This window comes from Canis aureus, chromosome 36 (genome assembly GCF_053574225.1).
Source record: "Canis aureus isolate CA01 chromosome 36, VMU_Caureus_v.1.0, whole genome shotgun sequence".
NCBI lineage: Eukaryota > Metazoa > Chordata > Mammalia > Carnivora > Canidae > Canis > Canis aureus.
The window spans coordinates 29,431,491-29,449,197 of record NC_135646.1 but is presented as its reverse complement, the minus strand read 5'-3'; the positions used below and the strand labels follow the sequence as shown (position 1 = coordinate 29,449,197).

General features: G+C 56.1%; 2 protein-coding genes across 2 annotated transcripts in view; both read right to left on the bottom strand.

Moving 5' to 3' along the window:
- The window catches only part of STAT1 (signal transducer and activator of transcription 1), a 40,493-nt gene that overhangs the window by 1,158 nt on the left and 21,628 nt on the right, over positions 1-17,707 (bottom strand). The window contains exons 13-24 of the mRNA XM_077885341.1: positions 15,982-16,011; positions 15,799-15,892; positions 14,808-14,849; positions 13,552-13,635; positions 13,008-13,106; positions 11,839-11,974; positions 10,256-10,305; positions 9,496-9,590; positions 8,570-8,715; positions 6,544-6,729; positions 4,499-4,574; positions 3,508-3,610 (exon numbers count right to left, since the gene is read on the bottom strand). Coding sequence (XP_077741467.1) covers positions 3,508-3,610; positions 4,499-4,574; positions 6,544-6,729; positions 8,570-8,715; positions 9,496-9,590; positions 10,256-10,305; positions 11,839-11,974; positions 13,008-13,106; positions 13,552-13,635; positions 14,808-14,849; positions 15,799-15,892; positions 15,982-16,011 — 1,141 coding nt within the window. The remainder of the gene's footprint in view (positions 1-3,507; positions 3,611-4,498; positions 4,575-6,543; positions 6,730-8,569; positions 8,716-9,495; positions 9,591-10,255; positions 10,306-11,838; positions 11,975-13,007; positions 13,107-13,551; positions 13,636-14,807; positions 14,850-15,798; positions 15,893-15,981; positions 16,012-17,707) is intronic.
- LOC144306072 (uncharacterized) lies at positions 65-3,497 on the bottom strand. The gene is made up of 2 exons (XM_077885342.1): positions 3,058-3,497; positions 65-2,961 (listed from the first exon to the last, which is right to left on the bottom strand). Exon 2 carries the CDS (start codon positions 2,578-2,580, stop codon positions 1,909-1,911), a length of 672 nt encoding a protein of 223 aa, XP_077741468.1. The 5' UTR covers positions 2,581-2,961; positions 3,058-3,497; the 3' UTR covers positions 65-1,908.

Genomic DNA, 17,707 nt, shown 5'->3' with positions numbered 1-17,707 from the left:
CGAGACGTGGTTAAGCTTCCTCCCCGGGGTGCGGACCGCGTCCTCAGCAGCCCCGCCTGCCCTCCGACAGGGGAGGGGCGACACTGCCCGCAGCACGTCGCCCACGGAACCGGGGCCTTCAGCATGTGCTATTCATCCTTTCTGTGGGGCGGATGGAGGCCTTTTCTATCCCCTAAGCTGACGGATTACTCCTCTGCTGCCTACAGGCTTAACTCGGTCAGTTCACGCAGGCCACACAAAGCTTTCTGCTGTTCTGCACGTCTGGGGCAGAGCCACGTGGCAAATGTGCTTCTGCACAACACGCAGGAGGCAACACGGAGCTGCAAGCGGGGGGAAGGGCCGGGCACCTGCTGAGTCTTCCTTAAAGGCCACACCGTGGGATGCCGTGGGGGTCTTGCAGGTGCAGGCTAGGCCGGCGGCCCCGGTGGGACACCCTGTAGACGCCAAGTGCGCGGCCAGGGGACGGCGGCCTGCCTACTCGCCCCCAGCCCCCTTCCAGGCCGGGCTCTCCCCTCAGACCAGGGCTCTCCACGGGGCTGACCCCGCCCCCAGCAGCGTCTAGAGGCCTGACAGCCACCACTGGGCTCGGAAGTGGGTGCACTGGTGCCCGGCGGGTGGTGGCCAGGGACGCCGCAAAGTACTCTCCAAGGCACACAGCAGCGCCGGGCACAGAACGGCCTGGGTCCCCGACACTGAGCCTCTCGAGAACTGGGCTAAACCTTAAGGTCTCAGAGGATTCCTGCAAGATCTAAGGAGCCACACGGTGACCAGGTAACGGAGTCAGAGCTCGTAAGAATTCACAGCTTTCCCTAAAGACTCCCGTTATTTTTAATCCTGGGTGCCCGCTGGCCGACAGCCCGTGGGCTCCTCCACACGCTACGCAGGGTCACGGCGCAATGGAGGCTCCGCCCGATGCTTCAGCGTGTGCCTGGGACGTGTCGTCCGGGGAGTAGACACGGGGGGGAGGGGGGGCAGAAGGCCCGGGTCCCGCCACCTAGGCCCCCTCCGCCTGCAGCCCGAGGTCTCCATCCCCCAGACGGGCTCCCGGTGCCGAGCAGAGGACGGCGGGAGCGAGTCACAAGAGACCACACGCGCCGCCTGGCACGGGAGGCAGACGGGAACAGAGGGTCAAGGGACGCGCCTGTCACCCTCTGCCCTGGCCGAGGCCGCAGGAGCAGGCCGGCCTCGCGGGCCCGGGGAAGCCGCCGACGGTCCAGGGCATGCAGACCGACCACCGTGAGGCAGCCCACGGGAGACACGGGGCCCGGGGTCGGGGGACAGTGTGCTCAGGGGCCTGTGGCCCTTCTGTCCCTGCGCCTGGGCCACGGCCGCCACCTCCACGCGCGGCTGGACCCATGGCCAAGGGCAGGGACACCGGGACAAAGTCGAGCCCACCCAATCTGGGAGCAAACCCAACTTTTATCTCGCCCGGCTCGTGCCTTGCCGGGATCTTTGTCCTTTGGGCTTTGACCCGGAGGCGCGCGCACAGCGAGCAACAACTTCTGCCCTGCAAGTGGCGCGGGTGCAGGGCGTGGGCGGGAGGGCAGGGGGCGCGCCCACGGGCGCTCACGCAGGGCAGTCCCACGGCACCGCAGGACCGGCCCACGAGCCCAGGGAAGGGCCGCACCGCCTCATCCTCCCGAGCCAAGGGGGAACGGTGCTGACGACGCAGCCGGACTCCCACTTCCAAATCCCAAACACCGGCGTCTCCCCGAAGGCCGCCCCGCCCCCGCCCTAACACGCTGACTAAATGCTACTGAGTCCCATGCAGACAGTTTCTGTGGGGTGGGGGTTTAGGATGAAACAAAGCTCGGCTCTTCCCGGGCAGCGTTCCAGGAGTGGGGATGAGCGGGGCCGAGCGGGGCCGAGCGGGGCCGAGCGGGGCGCGCCGGCTGGATTCTGATGGACTCACTGCTCCCTGGGCTGGCAGCCGCTCTCAGTCACGTCACACGGCTTGGGGCGGGGACGCCCGGGCCTCACCACGACGCCCAGAACAGTGGTCACGCCTGCCGGGAGGCGGCCACGAGGAGGGGCCAGTGGCGGCGGGTGGCCGCACACGGCAAGCCTCACCCGCAGGGGGCTGGGGACCGCAAGGGCAGCGTGACGCCTGGGACGGCGAAGAAGGAACAGAAGGAGGCCCACCGTCCTGCGGTTCCAGCAGCGGATGTCACGTTCGTGGAGTGACAGGGCTTCACGTTGCTCCCATTTTTGTGACGGGCTCCTAAAGCACTTTCGGGCCGGCTCAGGGCCGCCGTCCAACAAGGACGCACCCTCGCGCCCAGAAGGGCTCGCGCGACACGTGCACAGGGCGAAGGGCCCTCTCTCTGTTCTCAACCGTGAGGAAGGCGGAAGGGTCACATTTCTGAAGGTCTGAGCCTGAGCTTCCTCAGGTGACAAAAAGGGACCAAGAAAAGGGTACGTGCCGGAAACCCAGCTCGCAACAGGTGCTGCTGAGGTCAGGGCTGAGGCCGGGGCACGCACCCCGGGGCCTGAGGGCTGGCACCCCGCGTCCGCCCGTCCCTTCCCACGGGGCCGCCTCACCCCGGGACGTCTCCGGGCCGTGCGCCAGTACACCGCCATGAGAGGGCAAGAAGAACTCAGGGAGGGTCTTTTTTTTTAAAAGATTAAACAAATTTTAACAAATTAACTGGAATAGCATCACGTGGAAAAGGAGCCTAAAATTAAACAGTGTCACCAAGATTCCAACCAACCAAAGTCTTCAAGAGGAGGGACTGCGGCCTGGCAGGCAGATGATGCTACTTGGTAATTTTGAAAAATATTTCCCTGGGCCACCTGGGAGCTCCGCTGGCTAAGCCCCTGCCTTCAGCTCGGGTCGCAATCGGGGCTCCCAGGACGAGCCCCACACCTGGCTCCCTGCTCAGCAGGCGTCTGCTCCTCCCTCTCCCCGCCGCTCATGCTCATGCTCTCTCGCGCGGTCTCTGCCTCTCCCTCAAATAAAATCTTTAAAAAAAAATTAAAAAAAAAAAAAAAAAAAAAAAGAAAACCATCCTCCCAAAGGGAACAGATCCCGTCTCATGTGGACGATCCTGCTCCTACCCTGGTCATGACACTCGCGGCGACTCCACTCTGGCCGAGGCCCGGAGCGCCTGGGTGGGAGCAGGACAACCAGTCGTCAAGCGTGAAGCAGGTGGACGTGCTTCCCGGCCACTGGGGAGGGCTCGTAGGATGCCCGCTGCCCAGCATCCGTCCTCTCTGCCTGTCTCCCCCCCGCCCCCTGCGCCCAGACCCAGAGCGGAAACGACGGCCGAGGGAGAGCACCTCCGTGTGGCAGAAGCCCGGGTTCCTTAGTACGGGACATTTCTCCAAGGACGACTTGCAGAGGGCGGAGGGGAAGCTTGTGAAATACCAGCCACGTCACTGAGTTTTCGCAAGGGGCTGACGGGGTCTGGGCACTGGGGAGACACTGCCCATGGGGGCTGTGCCCGAGCGAGCCCCCCCGCCCCCATGCCCCACGCCCGGCGGGCGCCCCCAGCAACGCCAACTTACCATGCTGTCGAACTCCACGGAGCCCACTATGCGCGACACCTCGTCAAACTCCTCAGGAGACATGGGCAGAAGGTTATCTGTCGTCTGAAGTCGGGAGGGGTGGCTGAAACGGGGAGAGAGGAAAGGACACGTTGGCACCAGATCCCGGGGGCAGCGGTACGACCTCCACGTCGTCGCTTTAGACTCTGATCTCCGCTACGGTGCACACACTTGTGCGGTATGTTCTGGAACAGAACGGATCACGGGGGTTCCTGTCCCCAGCCCAGCCCCTCGGGAAACGTCCAGGGCTCTAAAGATGCGAGAAATAGCCAGCCTGGAACCTGCGCCGCTCCTGCCTGTTGGACCTGCGTGCGAGCTTGTGCAGCGGGTCACCCTGCGGTGGGGACGCCTCGGGGCTGAGCCTGGCCCGAGAAGCTCCAGAGAAATGTCTGGGGAGTCCCTCCCTCATCCCTACCTTGAGGTTTGTATGCAGATAAAGCTGCTCCAGTGTTTTTACATGAAGGCTACATCCATTCACCCCAAGACAGTGCTGCAGGCCAAATAACTGACAATGACTTTTCCAAATTTTTTTCTACCTTTTATAAAATGAAACAACAAAATAAAAGCAAGCGAGAAGAATGTATCTCAACCATCACTTTGGCCTTTCCTCGATTGAAAAGAACTTCTTTCCCACTCTCATCAATTTTTGTTTATTTTATTTATACTTTTTCAAAGTATCAGTTGGGCGGGGGAGGGGATCTTAAATACAACCTTGGATGCTGGTGGGGTTTTTTTTGCTTTTTGTTTTGTTTTGTTTTTTATAAAGGCAGTAAAATTCTGAAAGGCAGTGACACCAGGATCTCTAGTTAGGATCTTTCCAAAGAGTCCAACTGCGGCGGCAGCAGCAGCGATTATAATGAGAAAGCAAAGTACGAGCATCTTCAACAGGCCCTGGCCAGCAGCGGGGCTGGCTGCAGGGTTTTAAACACGGCTCTCTTCCGTGTTCACTTACACTTCAGACACAGAAATCAACTCAGTCTTGATGTATCCAGTTCCCTTAGGGCCATCAAGTTCCATCGGTTCTGGTGCTAGAAGCAAACACATCGGGTACAACTTTTTGTTAGCAGGCCATCCGCAGAGACACACCCAACGTTCTCTTTCACCAAATTTTACTATTTTGCTGTTATAAACCCTGGGGTGCAGATGGCCATCGACCCGTCAAGGGATAAAGCAGGTGTGGTGTGCACATGGAAACAACGGAATATTACTCAGCCATCAAAGAGAATGAAATCTTGCCATTTGCAACGACGTGGATGGAACTAGAGGGCGTTACGCTAAGTGAAGGAAGTCGATCAGAGAAAGACGTTGATCATGGGATCTCACCCATGTGTGCAATTTAAGAAACAAAACAGGATCATAAGGGAAGAGAGGAAAAAATAAGACGAAATCAGAGAGTGAGACAAACCATAAGGACTCTTAATTACAGGAAACAAACTGAGGGTTGCTGGAGGGGGGAGGGGGTAAGTGCATGATGGACATTAAGGAGGCACGTGATGGAACGAGCACTGGGTGTGATAGAAGACGGATGAATCACTGACCTCGATCTAGGGAACTACTAATATACACTGTATGTTAATTAATGGAATTTAAATATAATTAGTTAATTATTTTTACCATTTTTCCCTGACAGTCAGGTTAGAGTCCTATAACCTTACGGGGCTGTGACACCTGTCTGGGTCACCTGAAATTCTGGTGGGAATGCAGAAACAACTCAGAGGGAAGGGAGGAGGGCTCAGCATGGAAGTGAAGTGGAGAGGGTTCTCCTTCCCAGCCTTGAAATCCTACAGAAGTTGGAGCACAAAATGTGCACAGTTGTGTGGGTTTGTGGTCCCGGCCTGGCTGGTAGGACTCAGCCAGCCGTCAAGGTGACGCTGGGGGCGTCTTCTTCCCTAAGCAGCCTAACTTGAATGTTCTCAAATACAATTCAGTAAAGACACAGAAGCAGGGAACCTGCGTTCTAAGCCTACGTCCGCTCCTAACAGTCATCACTAGAAATAATATGATCTCATAAATTACGGAGATCACCCTCAATGAACCATTTGCTTCCCTGGGCCTTAGTTCTCTCAATTTTAAAAGGAACAGGCTGGTATAAATCAGTTGGCCACGGTGTTCCTGCCTTTTACGACTTTGCACGTGGAAAAGGTAATAACGTGATTGATACACAAGACCAGAAATGACTTTTTCAACACGCCTGAAATAAACTCTTTGTTCATCTGTTTGTACCAGGCAGGTAACACGTTATATGTCCACTATGCTGGGTTTATACCATCTTTGGAAAGCCTGCTTACAGCAATTCGAAAGGGGCAGGTTAATGCTCAGCATGCGTGAGGTTTGTGCAGGAGCCTTGCAGTCACGGGAAGCCAAAAGCCCTGTGTGGTCTTTTTTTTTTTTTTTTTTTTTTTAAGATTTTATTTATTGGGCAGCCCGGGTGGCTCAGCGGTTTAGCGCCACCTTTGGCCCAGGGCGTGATCCTGGAGACCCAGGATTGAGTCCCACGTCGGGCTCCCGGTGCATGGACCCTGCTTCTCCCTCTGCCTGTGTCTCTGCCTGTCTCTCATGAATAAATAAATATTTTAAATAAATATATTTATATTTAAAATATAAATATATTTCTTATTATAACATATATGATAATAACATACATTAAATATACGATAGTATTATGTTTGAAATATATTTTAAATATATTTATATTTAAAATATAAATAAATACTTATTATTTATGAGACACACAGAAAGAGAGGCAGAGACACAGGCAGAGGGAGAAGGAGGCTCCATGCAGGGGGCCCGACGCAGGACTCGATCCTGAGAATCTGGGATCAGGCCGAGCCAAAGGCAGACGCTCGACCGTGGAGCCACCCAGGCGTCCCCCCCGTGTGTTACTAAACCCCATCTCCAGCAAACCTCTGGACGATGATGAAATGAGAACATAATCACGGCAGATAGGACTTGTGTTATTACTCATCAGGGCAATGATCCTTCGCTTTCCCCACCTACCTTCCTTTGGCCTGGAGTAATACTTCCCGAAGGCATGGTCTTTATCAATATTCGGATACAGAAACTTCAAGGGATTCTCTGGAATATTTTCAGCAGCCATGACTTTGTAATTGCGAATAATATCGGGGAATGTAACAGCAGACAGTTCTTTCTTCGTGTAGGGCTCAACTGCATGGAAGTAAGGTTCTAAAAAGAAGGAGATCTCAGTGAGTCCCCTGGACTGTCCCCAAACAATAGGAGAGAAACAAAACACTGCAGAGTTAACGGGCTTGAGTGAGCCTGGTAAGAACTAATCACGATACAGGATTCATAACACAGTGTGCTGCTTCATTTCTAAATGAATCATAATCCTTTCTTAAAAACAGGAAAAATAAAGGCAGCCACTACTTGTTACTAATGCAACAGTGCTGCACTCGTCGTTGTTTGCTTAGGTCTGTAAATCTGGCAAGAAGAGGTTACTAAACATTTTTTAGCAGCCTGCATCTTTAAGGAGGGACCCACCCACAGGTAGCTATTAAATAAGTACTAAGCAGGTCATTTTGGCTCAGATTAATAAAAAATGAGGTTTCCGGTTGCTTTTCTTTTCAGATTGAAAAATGTAACTTCTTATTACAATAAATAATGACAATACATGGAAAACAACTTTTTAAACAACAAAAAGATCCCATTCGCTACTTTTTCTTCCAGTCCTTATGCAGTACACCAGGGTGATTCACTCGTGGTCCTTCTCCCAGACGTCACTTGCATCCTGCTTCCTGACCGACCCAGAAGCCCGCGCTGGCGCACACACCCAGGCACTGCTCTGCTACTGCACCCCACGCAGGCCTCCTGGGCTGGCGCCGGCCCTGCCCCATCTCCCCATCTCTGCCCCCTGCTTTGCTAGCTCCGCCTCCCACTCCACAGGCAGGGCACTGCCTGGGGGACTGACACTACTGCCCCCTGGGCCCTAATTCCAGCTTTCCTGAGTTCTCCTTTGGAGAAAAAAAAAACTACATAAATAGGACAAGTATCCTATGTTTTCTTGCATCTTTGCTCTGAAAGCAGGAAAGTCACTGGATCCCTCCAGCCCCTTGAACAGCAACCACCAAATGGCCTCATTTGTCTTTAGCATTGGCTCAGCTCTGCTGTTCCACCTCTGCCCCGGGTGCAGGGGTGTGGGGGGACACACGGGCCTGCGACCCCATAGTCAGGGGCAGGGATGACACACATGGGGCTGGGGACCTCAGGTCGGGGGGAACACATGGGGCTGGGAACCCCATGGTCGGGGGTGGGGGTCACACACACGGGGCCGGGGACCCCAGGTCGGGGGGTGGGGCACACATGGGGCCTGCAACCCCAGGTCGGGGGTGGGGGGGACACACACGGGGCTGGGGACCCCAGGTCGGGGGGGACACACGGGGCCTGCAACTCCACGGTTGGGGCAGGGTCGGGCAGGGGACCTGTGACCCCATGGTCGGAGTGGGGGACACACACGGGGCCGGGAACCCCAGGTTGGGGGGGGACACACATGGGGCTGGGGACCCCACGGTCGGGGGTGGGGAACACACAGGGCCGGGAATCCCAGGTTGTGGTGGGGACACACACGGGGCCGGGGACCCCAGGTTGGGGGGTGGGGCACCACAGGGCCCGCAACCCCAGGTTGTGGTGGGGACACACACAGGGCTAGGGACCCCAGGTTGGGGCGGGGGTGACACACAGGGCCGGGGACCCCAGGTCACAGGGTAGGGCACACACAGGGCCTGTGACCCCAGGTTGGGGGGGGTGACACATGGGGCCGGGGACCCCATGGTTGGGGGGGTCACACGGGGCCTGTGACCCCATGGTCGGGGGGGACACACACGGGGTCAGGGACCCCAGGTCACAGGGTGGGGCACACACAGGGCCTGTGACCCCAGGTTGGGAGGGGGGACACACATGAGGCTGGGGACCCCAGGTCGGGGGGAAACACAGGGCCTGTGACCCCAGGAGGGGGGACACACACGGGGCCGGGGACCCCAGGTCGGGGAGCACACGCAGGGCCGCTTACCGCCTCCGCCCTGCGCCCGCTCCACCCAGGTGAACGTGATGGCCCCCTCCCGGCAGCTCTCGCTGAAGCGCAGCAGGAAGGTGCCCGGCTGCTGGTCCTTGAGCAGCGCGCGTTCGCGCTCCTTGCTGATGAAGCCCACGATGCACCTGCGGGCGGAGTCAGCGGCTGAGGCCCGGCGTGCTGGCAGCTCGCACGCTGGCTTCCGAACGGACACGATTACCGAGACTCGACGGGAGCCCCCCGGGTGTGCAGGCCGTTTCAGAGGCCCTGAATTTAACTGACCCTTCAGGCAGCATCTCGCCTGTATGTGCGCACGCTCAGGTCCACACAAGCCAGTAACGTGGGGACAAGGAGATGCACAGATGATCGATAAATACTCGCTGGATTCACGAGCCTTTCATACTTATTCGATGACCTTTTTTTTCACTTGATGATTTTTAAAAGGCCATGAGAATGTCTGAATTTCTGCATCTTTTCTACTGGAGGGGGAGGCTCCCACAACGTAGCCCCATGTCCTGGCCCTTCCGGGAAGTTAAAGCCTTTGTTGAAATAGCAACTGACCCCAGGAACAACTCAGATAAAAACGATTCACTGAGTTGAAAAGGTTTTTCTTCTTTCCTAGCAGCAACATAATAAGTAAGGGCTTAGGGAATTTTTATCAAAGGAGTGAATGCATGAGCAGCACTCAAAAGATCTTAATTAAGAGTTGAAAACATATATCCACAGGCTATGAAAGTGGAAGTCTGGTCCTCGGAGGTTCCACGATCACGAAGCCCTGGTGGACGGCCTGTAAGTGTCCATTTCTGTGAGGGGCACATGAGTCTTGTCAAAGAAGAACGTCTGTCCAGTCAGGCCAGGCTCAGCCCCGCAGCAGGAGGCGTACGCTAAAATTATGTCTCGAAAATAAATCTATCAAAGGCCCTTACCCATCATTCCAGAGGGAGAGCAGGTGTTTTTTAATGAGTTCAAGGATGCTTTCAATCCAAAGCCAGAAAGGAAAATTTTTATCATTTATATTTTCCTGCAAGTGTAGAAAACGCACACATTAGGAGCAGAGGAATGCAACAAGGTGACTTACCAAGCCTCTTCCCGCTGTCAGATTTGTTTGTGAAGCTGCCCTGCTGCCCCCACACGCACTGTCCCCCGAGGAGCCACCGCCCCTTGGCAGCAGGCGCACGCCGGGCTCCCCGCTTCCGGGCCCAGGCTCTGCTTCTCTCTGCAAACTGGTGAACCAGCCCAGGAATGGCCTCGGCTCGATCGCGGAACCAAAGCTGCCCTCCCGCTAGTGAAATCCAGCTGTGTGGCTCGTCCACACGGTCTGGGGATCTCAGCGGGTCTGGTCATTCCCTCCAGCGGGCCCTGGGCGGAGCAGGCCGGGAACGTCCTGGGCCGTCCAAGGAGGCACAGAGCTCACACGTGTCCTCGCCCGAGGAGCGAGGCTGAGGGAAGGGCAGGCTCACTCGGGTGGGAAGACCGTTATCACACCTGCGGGCGATTCCCATCAGACATGCTTGGGGACTGGCCTCCCACACCCAAGAGAGCGACCGACTGGCCCCAGGGCTCTGGGGCCAGGGCCAGGGCCAGGCGCTAGCACGCCGCAACACAGGGCGGACGGCCGGCACAGCAGGGCCCCGGGGAACCTCCACGGACAGCGAGAGCTCGGAGGCGGACCGAGGCGGCACCCACCTTACAGAACCTCGTCCACGGGATGAGACCGTCGGGGCCAGCGTTGGGACCTAAGCAAGCAAACACAGGCTTTTTCAGGAAACAGAAGTGGATTCTGAAGCTTTGGCTGGACGGGTGGCTCCTGTATTTCCTCTCAAAGAGCCAACACCCAGCAGAGGAAGTCCGAGATTCTCAGACACGGGAGCGCGAACTAACGGCGCCCTGGAGAGGCCTCCCCTTGGTCCCTGTCGGTGCAGCATCACCTCCCCCGCTGCCTCCTTCCTCAGCAGCCTCCTCTCCCACTCGTCCTCCAGAGCCTCTTCAAACTGCAGACTAAGGCCAAGGTCACCCCTAGGTGATCCACTGCACGGACACTTGGCTCTCCAGGCTTACTTCGGGTAGTATCTGGCCATTTCCCTCCACCCTCCTCCAAACAGGACACGGGCTCGGGGAGCCTGATGCAAATCAAAAGCCAAGTGAGAGAGAGGAGAGCAGGGAAGGAAGCCTGGTGGTTATCACTGCACAAATTAAAGCAGCCCAGGCCGTGCAGGTGCTGAGGCACCATCTCTGTAGGAACCACAAACAAGCCTGTCCAGGCAGAAAGGGCATCTGTCTTCATTGTCACCAAATAAGGAGCCGGGACAAGGTGAGTTCGTACACCTTACTGAGCAGCGTAAGACCCCTACCCTGACGGCTGTACGGCCACGAGAAGACACCCGGAGAGCTATCGGGTGAGCGAGGCTCTCCTGGCATTTGCAATATGTGCGATCCTGCTGTACAGAAGCAAACCTGGAGGAAAGGTGCCTGTGGATGTTTAAATTGCTCATTCTTTGAAGACCTGACCTCGAGACTAGTAGGTCTCCAATCTCCTTACGTAAATGACTAATAAATCCATGATGTTAGCTACTGAAAGGGAATTCTCGTGGATTGGACCCTGCCGAGCTGTCAGGGACATCACCCTCGTGGGGCTGCGTCTCCATGCACCTCGGCCCCCTGAGGCCGGAGCCCGGGGTGTAGGCTATGTGGTGGGCGTCCCCAGGCCCTTCCTTAGTCTACTAATGCTGGGGACTTACGTTTTCCTCCCCAAGGTTAATAAGACTTCATCTTTCTTATCAAAGCATTTCTTTTAGCCACCAATAATATATTTTATGGAATTCAAACATACTTCCCTTAGGCAACCTGCTCAGAGATGCTAATGTGAGATAATCAGGAAATGATTCATTCGTTTTATCAGGTGTATACTTCCAAGGTGAACTGTCTTCTTTTTTTTTTTTTTAAAGATTTTATTTATTTATTGATGAGACACACAGAGAGACAGAGGCCAAGGGAGAAGCAGGCCCCATGCAGGGAGCCCGATGCAGGACTCAATCCTGGGACCCCGGGGTCACACCCTGGGCTGAAGGTGGCGCTAAACCGCTGAGCCACCCGGGGATCCCCTGAACTGTAATTCTCATTTAGCCATAACAAGCTGCAGTTGGAAAAGCCAACAGATTTTTGTTTTTTTAACATTCTCCTACCTTGAACAAAATAGAGAGCAAAGAGGGAAAGGAGCAAGTGGAGATATTTTGTGTGAATTTCAATTTTCATAGACATGCAGCCCATACCGAGTAGCTTCTCTCCCAGCATGTTCAGCTGGTCCACATTGAGACCTCTTTTGGTGACAGAAGAAAACTGCCAACTGAGCACCTCCGAGAGCTGGGACCATCGTGCACAAGGCGGGTTCAGGAAGAAGGACAGGTTCTGGAGAAAAAAAACACCCGAAAGCTCAGGCCGTCGGTTGTAAGCGAGGCGGCTCAAACACTTGGGGACCTGCACCAAAGCTCGGTTCTAGTTTCTGTGACACACAGAAGCTGTCACACAAGAGAAACACAGTGGATTCTCGTTATTTGCAGGTTCACCTTTGTGAATTCAATCTACTCACAGAAAGCTACTTTACCGCTCAAATCGCTCCTCAGGGCACTTCTGGAGCTTTCTGTGGACATTCCCGGGAACAGAGCGTGAGCGATGGGAGTTGCCCACATGTGTTTCCAGGAGAGGCCAACAGAGCGACTGCCTTTTCGCTTCAGCTCTCCTACTGCAAACCACTGTCTTTTTTGAGGTCTATTTAGTGCCGTGTCTTTTGCCTTTTTGTGGGTTGTTTTTTAAAAATTTCATTTTTAACGTGATTCCAGGAAGAGCACTGAGGCGTCGCCTGATGTTCCTACGCACAAGATGGCCCCACGGGGAAGATACGTGTGCTTAGGTGAGCGTCATTCGGCCACGAGGTACCGTGCCGTTGGCCGTAAGCTCAATGCCAATAGACCAACAAATAAATTAGATAAAGTGTCTTTAAACAGAAGCACACACAAGCAAGGCCGTGCCCTGACAGGTGTGCGGGCAATCGCTCAGTGCTCGCTGTGGCAGTGTGCACGGGCCCAACGAGCTGTGAGTAATCAGCAGGGAGCATCCACGCTTACGAGTGAGCTGAGCACACCTGTTTGGCACATAGATATGCTATTTTTTTTTTTTTTTAAGAAAAGCAATAAATGAACTCTTCCACGGTAAGAGTCCCAGGAAAGCTACTGCCTGAGCTTATTCCCACAGAAGGAAAACCGTAATCCTCATTTCTAATACACGTATACGCTTCCCTTTCCTAGAATTACTCCCTATTCTTGATGAAGCCACTGGAGTCCTGTCCCTTTTCTCTGCACGTCCGGCCCTGAGGGGCTCGGCAGGAGCCACACAACGGGGTCTCTGTCTAGCCCTGGTACAAAAGCAGATGTGTCTTCTGTACCCTGGGTTCCGTCACCAGCATGTTGTACCACAGGATGGAGGCCCAACCGCTCGGGAGCTGGCTGACATTGGAGATCACCACGACGGGCAGAGAAGTCGTCTGAAAGGGGACAAAGACCGTGAAGTCGTCAGAACCACAGAAATACTGCCTGCAGACCCTGGGTGGCCTCCAGACCGAGCAAGCCGTGGTTGTAAACTTGCGCGTGTTTTGTATTTGAGCACAAAAGATGTAAAGTTAAGTTCTTTTGTTTCTAGTTTTTCATTATAGCTTTCAGTTAAGAAATAAGTCTCCCTGCTTCGTATAAAAAAATTAACATAGGACACCTCAACCAGAACATTTTACAAACATTTCGTCTGTAGCATTTAAATGGGAGTTCAGTACTCTAGCTTCCCAAACCATTCAATTAATGTCAAGACAGCATTAGCTAAAAAGGATCGTCTTTTTTGGCAATTACGACGTCTGAAACAAAACCTGACAAAGAAAAATACAGGTAACAGTGAAAGGTAAAAATAAAGATGTCCACGTCTGAACCACTAAGTCTCACCTCGAGGTCGATGACCAAACCAGGCTGGCACAACTGGGTCTCAAAACTAAGGGAGTGGAGCTCTTCGGTGACGATCAGAGGACCCTTCGAAGAGAAGGGGGGGGTTCAGTGATTCATCCCCGCGCCCTGCAACTTCCAGGGGTCGGATAAGCCCTGCGGCAGCTGCAGAAAGCCTGACCCCCAACCAAGTGCAATCCAGAAAAAATATTCCACTTTTCAGGAACAATCTCAGATGTAATTATCGTACCTCAGTGTTCTCTGTCTTAAAGGTACAATTTCTGGAGCCATGGCAAGGGCTACAGATTAACAGAAAGACCGGCCCACAGGAAAACAGCAGCTTCTAAGGGGTTTACTGGCGATGCTGGGCTTCCAGCTCTCAGCCCCCTCGGCCTGCTGGCCCGCTCCAGCCCCGGCTGACCCTGCCCGCTGGCAAGCGCCCGTGTCCCCGTGGGATTACCTCCTGGGGGACCGATTCGCATAAGCCTGGTGGGTCACAAAGTCCTGGGCTTACGCGGAAACCTAACAGTTTCCAAGCGCCTTCACACCATCAGGTGGGAGCATCCCGGCAACTCGGCGGGACAGGCGGCTCTGGGGGCAGGCAGGGAGGAGAGGAAGCCCCAGGAGGCCGCGGGGCGAGCAGGGGTGAAAGCAGGGCCGGGCGGCGCAGGTGCACCCAGCCCCCCCGGCCCCCCCGTGTCCACCCGGCAGGGAAGGACGGCTTGCTGTGGGCCGCGGGGGCCCAACACACCCTGCACGAGAGCAAGTGCACAGGGTCTGCCGTGCAACCAGTTCCCTCGCATCACAATTGTTAACTCCTGCCCCAAGGACCTGGCTGTAAAATGGAAACCGACGGGACGACGATGCCACTGGGCGCTGAGAAAGCCCTGGGGTCCCGTCATTTTCAGCACGGCCATCCCGAGTCCGAGTCATCCCCGAGCCGGCCGCTGGCTCCAGCCCAGACAGTAATTCCCGTGACCCTTAGCTGAATCCCACACGCTTCCCGTGAGCCACACTCTTCGCCTGTGAAACGTGAGTAGTGCAGGAGCCCGCTGCACCCCCTCTGCCGCGACGGCCACAGAGCGTGAACGCGTGTTTTTGCCATCACTCCAGACACGCTGGGTCCCCAAGCTCACCCCCGGCTCTTCCCTGCTGGGTCTGAACCCCTCCCACAAGTGTCCCTGCCCCCCGGGCTGCTGAGCCAACCTGCCTGGACACACGTGCTGGGTAGACACCATTCAAAACAGAGGGAGACTCACCTCGTTTGTTCTGGTGCCAGCATTTTTCTGTTCCTTCAGTTGCTGGGGAACAAGAGACCGTGTTAAGCAACAGCACGATAGTGTTCACAGCCGTAGGTCGTCTACGAGCCAAACCCAGGGCAGGGTTTATAAAGGATAAAGGGCGTGAAATGATCTTCGGAGGGCCGGACGGGACGGGACAGGACCCGTGTGGGCTTCCCGGGCCTCGGTGCCTTTTGGCAGCAGCCTGACACCAGGCAAACGGCAGAGTCTGCACGGGTCCCATCCTGCTCCCTCCCCCGCGAGATCCCCGTAATCTTCATGACCGGCCTCATGCTCCCCAGGCGCAGGGCCCCGCTCACACTGCCCTCGGAAGGACCGAGCCCTGAGCCTCTAAGGAAGCCTGGGGCGCAGAGCGGCCTGGGGGGATGGGCTCTCGGGGAAGCGCTGGCTTCACTACCCAGGGTTCGCTGGCTTACAGAAGGGCTGCCACCGAAGCTGCCCGCGGCTCCCGCCCCCGCCGGGCTCTGTGCCCGCGCTCCAGATCCACCAGCAGCCCCCACTTTCCACGGACGCAGGCCAAAGGCACCACCTGCTTGCCACCCCCACTGGGCTTCTACGGCTGCTGGAACGGGCCCACTCCCCGGGAGACAAGGCAGGAGACGTGGTGGTCGTGGGCAAGGTGGCCGGCAAGGGATCGTGACCTCCTGGGGTCGGCCGCGCCGGGAGCCCAGAGAAGCCAGGGGACTGCAAGGCTCTGGAGCGAGCGGCCACACGTTCCTTCTGTGCACGCCGGCTCAGGGGGTACCCCGCCCAGACTGCTGCACCCTGGGAGGTGGTCTCGGGCGGAGGCAGCGCGAGGAGCAGCAGGGCTTCCCAAGGGCTGCCGGGGTCCCGGCCACGAGCTGCAGAAAGCCGCCTCCCGGGGCTGTGTCCCCGTCACACAGGGAGCCGAGCGCTCGGTCCTGACGTGCCCGACCCAAGGCCGAGAAGGGGAAACTGGCGTCCCTACCAGGTGCCGGAACTCTGCTGCCAGGCTTCCGTTGGTGGACTCCTCCATGTTCATCACTTTCGTATGCGTGCCCAAAATGTTGAACTTTCTAAACCTAGACAATACAGAGTAGAGACACCTCAGAGGCTCAGGATCGTTAGACAGACAAAGACAGTACAACCCGGTGCAAAGTGGCTGACATACCCTTTTACTGTATTCCTCTCGCTCACATCTCTGGGGAAAAAGAAAGAAATACACAGATCAATAAAGTCATACACACGCATATTGAAGTTTTGACATGAGCTTTACCAAAGATGTAAAAGCCAAGTCGAAGATCAACATGGAATCTACACCTGTCACTTCACTCCCTCCTGCTCCCCCACCCCGAGTCAAGCAGCACCAGCTCTGTCAAGGAGCCAAGGATGCCCGTGACCCTGGGCAGGTGCACCACCCAGGCCCCCATCTCTCGTCCAGCGCGCTGCGGGGAGCACCAAACGCACGGGATGCCGTAAGTGGCGAGCTGGCTATGTGCTGTGACCACCGCGAGGCTACACTTCTGGCCACTTCCTGCACACCCACAGGCCCCAAGAGGCTGCGCAGCCGCGGGGCAGCAGAGCCCACGTCTGCGGTCGGCCTGGGGAGCTCCCAGACGATGGCTAAATGCTCTCCACTATCTTTAAGGCTCTCGTGAAAGTATCGGAAGAGTCAATGATTTGAGGAAGCTTTCAAGTTTTAAATCTGAGGTTAAATCTTGAGCAGCCCTGGTGGCTCAGAGGTTTAGGGCCACCTTCAGCTCAGGGCCTGGTCCTGGAGACCCGGGATCGAGTCCCACGTCGGGCTCCCTGCGTGGAGCCTGCTTCTCCCTCGGCCTGTGTCTCTGCCTCTCTCTCTCTCTCTCTGTGTCTCATGAATAAATAAATAAAATCTTTAAAAAAATCTTGAGCAGCCTCGCCTCTAACGTAAGTTCAGTGACTACGCGGTCATGTTCTGGACTCGCAAGAATCTGTCAGGTGGAGGCGCAGACTGGACGCCATTAGCCACCCACAGGGACGCGGCCGGCTTCCTTTCCTACCTCCACCAGGAGTCCAACATCTCTGTGAATGACAATCACCACCAGCTACGCGGGTGACCAACACTTCGGGGCGGGTGGGCAGGGCGCGGGGTGTTGGAGAAAAGAAAAGGAATAGTGTGACGCAAAGATACAAAGCTGCCCTTTCAGAGCTAAGAAGAAAACCCAGAGCTGGAACAGAGGAGAAACCAAAGAGCTGAACAAACCAGAAGAGAGACCGCGGTAGACAAAGTGTAATGGCCGTGAGATCTCTGCCGCTCTTCCTTCCGAGACACAGTGTCTCTCCGTCCCTGGGGGCGCAGGTGACTCAGGTCGGCCAACAGAGTGGATGGGAGGATGCATCCACGCCAGGAGCTCCAAGCCTCGCCTCCACGGGCCTAGCACGCCGCCCTTCTCACCCACCTGGGGTGCCGTCACCATGCAGGAAGGCCGGGCGGGCTCCTGAGAGCCCCACGGATGGGGCCCGGTCGTCCCAGCCAGGACCTCAGACCTGCCATGAGCCCAGGCTGACCCCGACCAGAGGACCACCTAGAGCTCAGACGGGGACGAGCCAAGCAGCTTCAGGTTCTATTAGGTTTCCAGGTGAACCATTAAGCAGCAAGAGCTGATACACAGAGAAACCACAGCTGATGGCAGGAAAGGCACAGAGTCCAAGGAAGAACATTGTTTCAGGCTGGAGACAAGACACCAGAGGAAAATGGCCCGGATCGTCACCTACAGTCTTGGCTAAGCCAGTCGGTTACGTGCAAAACAGAACACGGACTGTATCAGGGGCCGGGGCCACGAGGGAGCCAAGACCTAGGTCAGGCCTAGTCCAGGTCCAGGGCCTAAAGGCAAAATGCGGTGGGACTGCCCCATTCA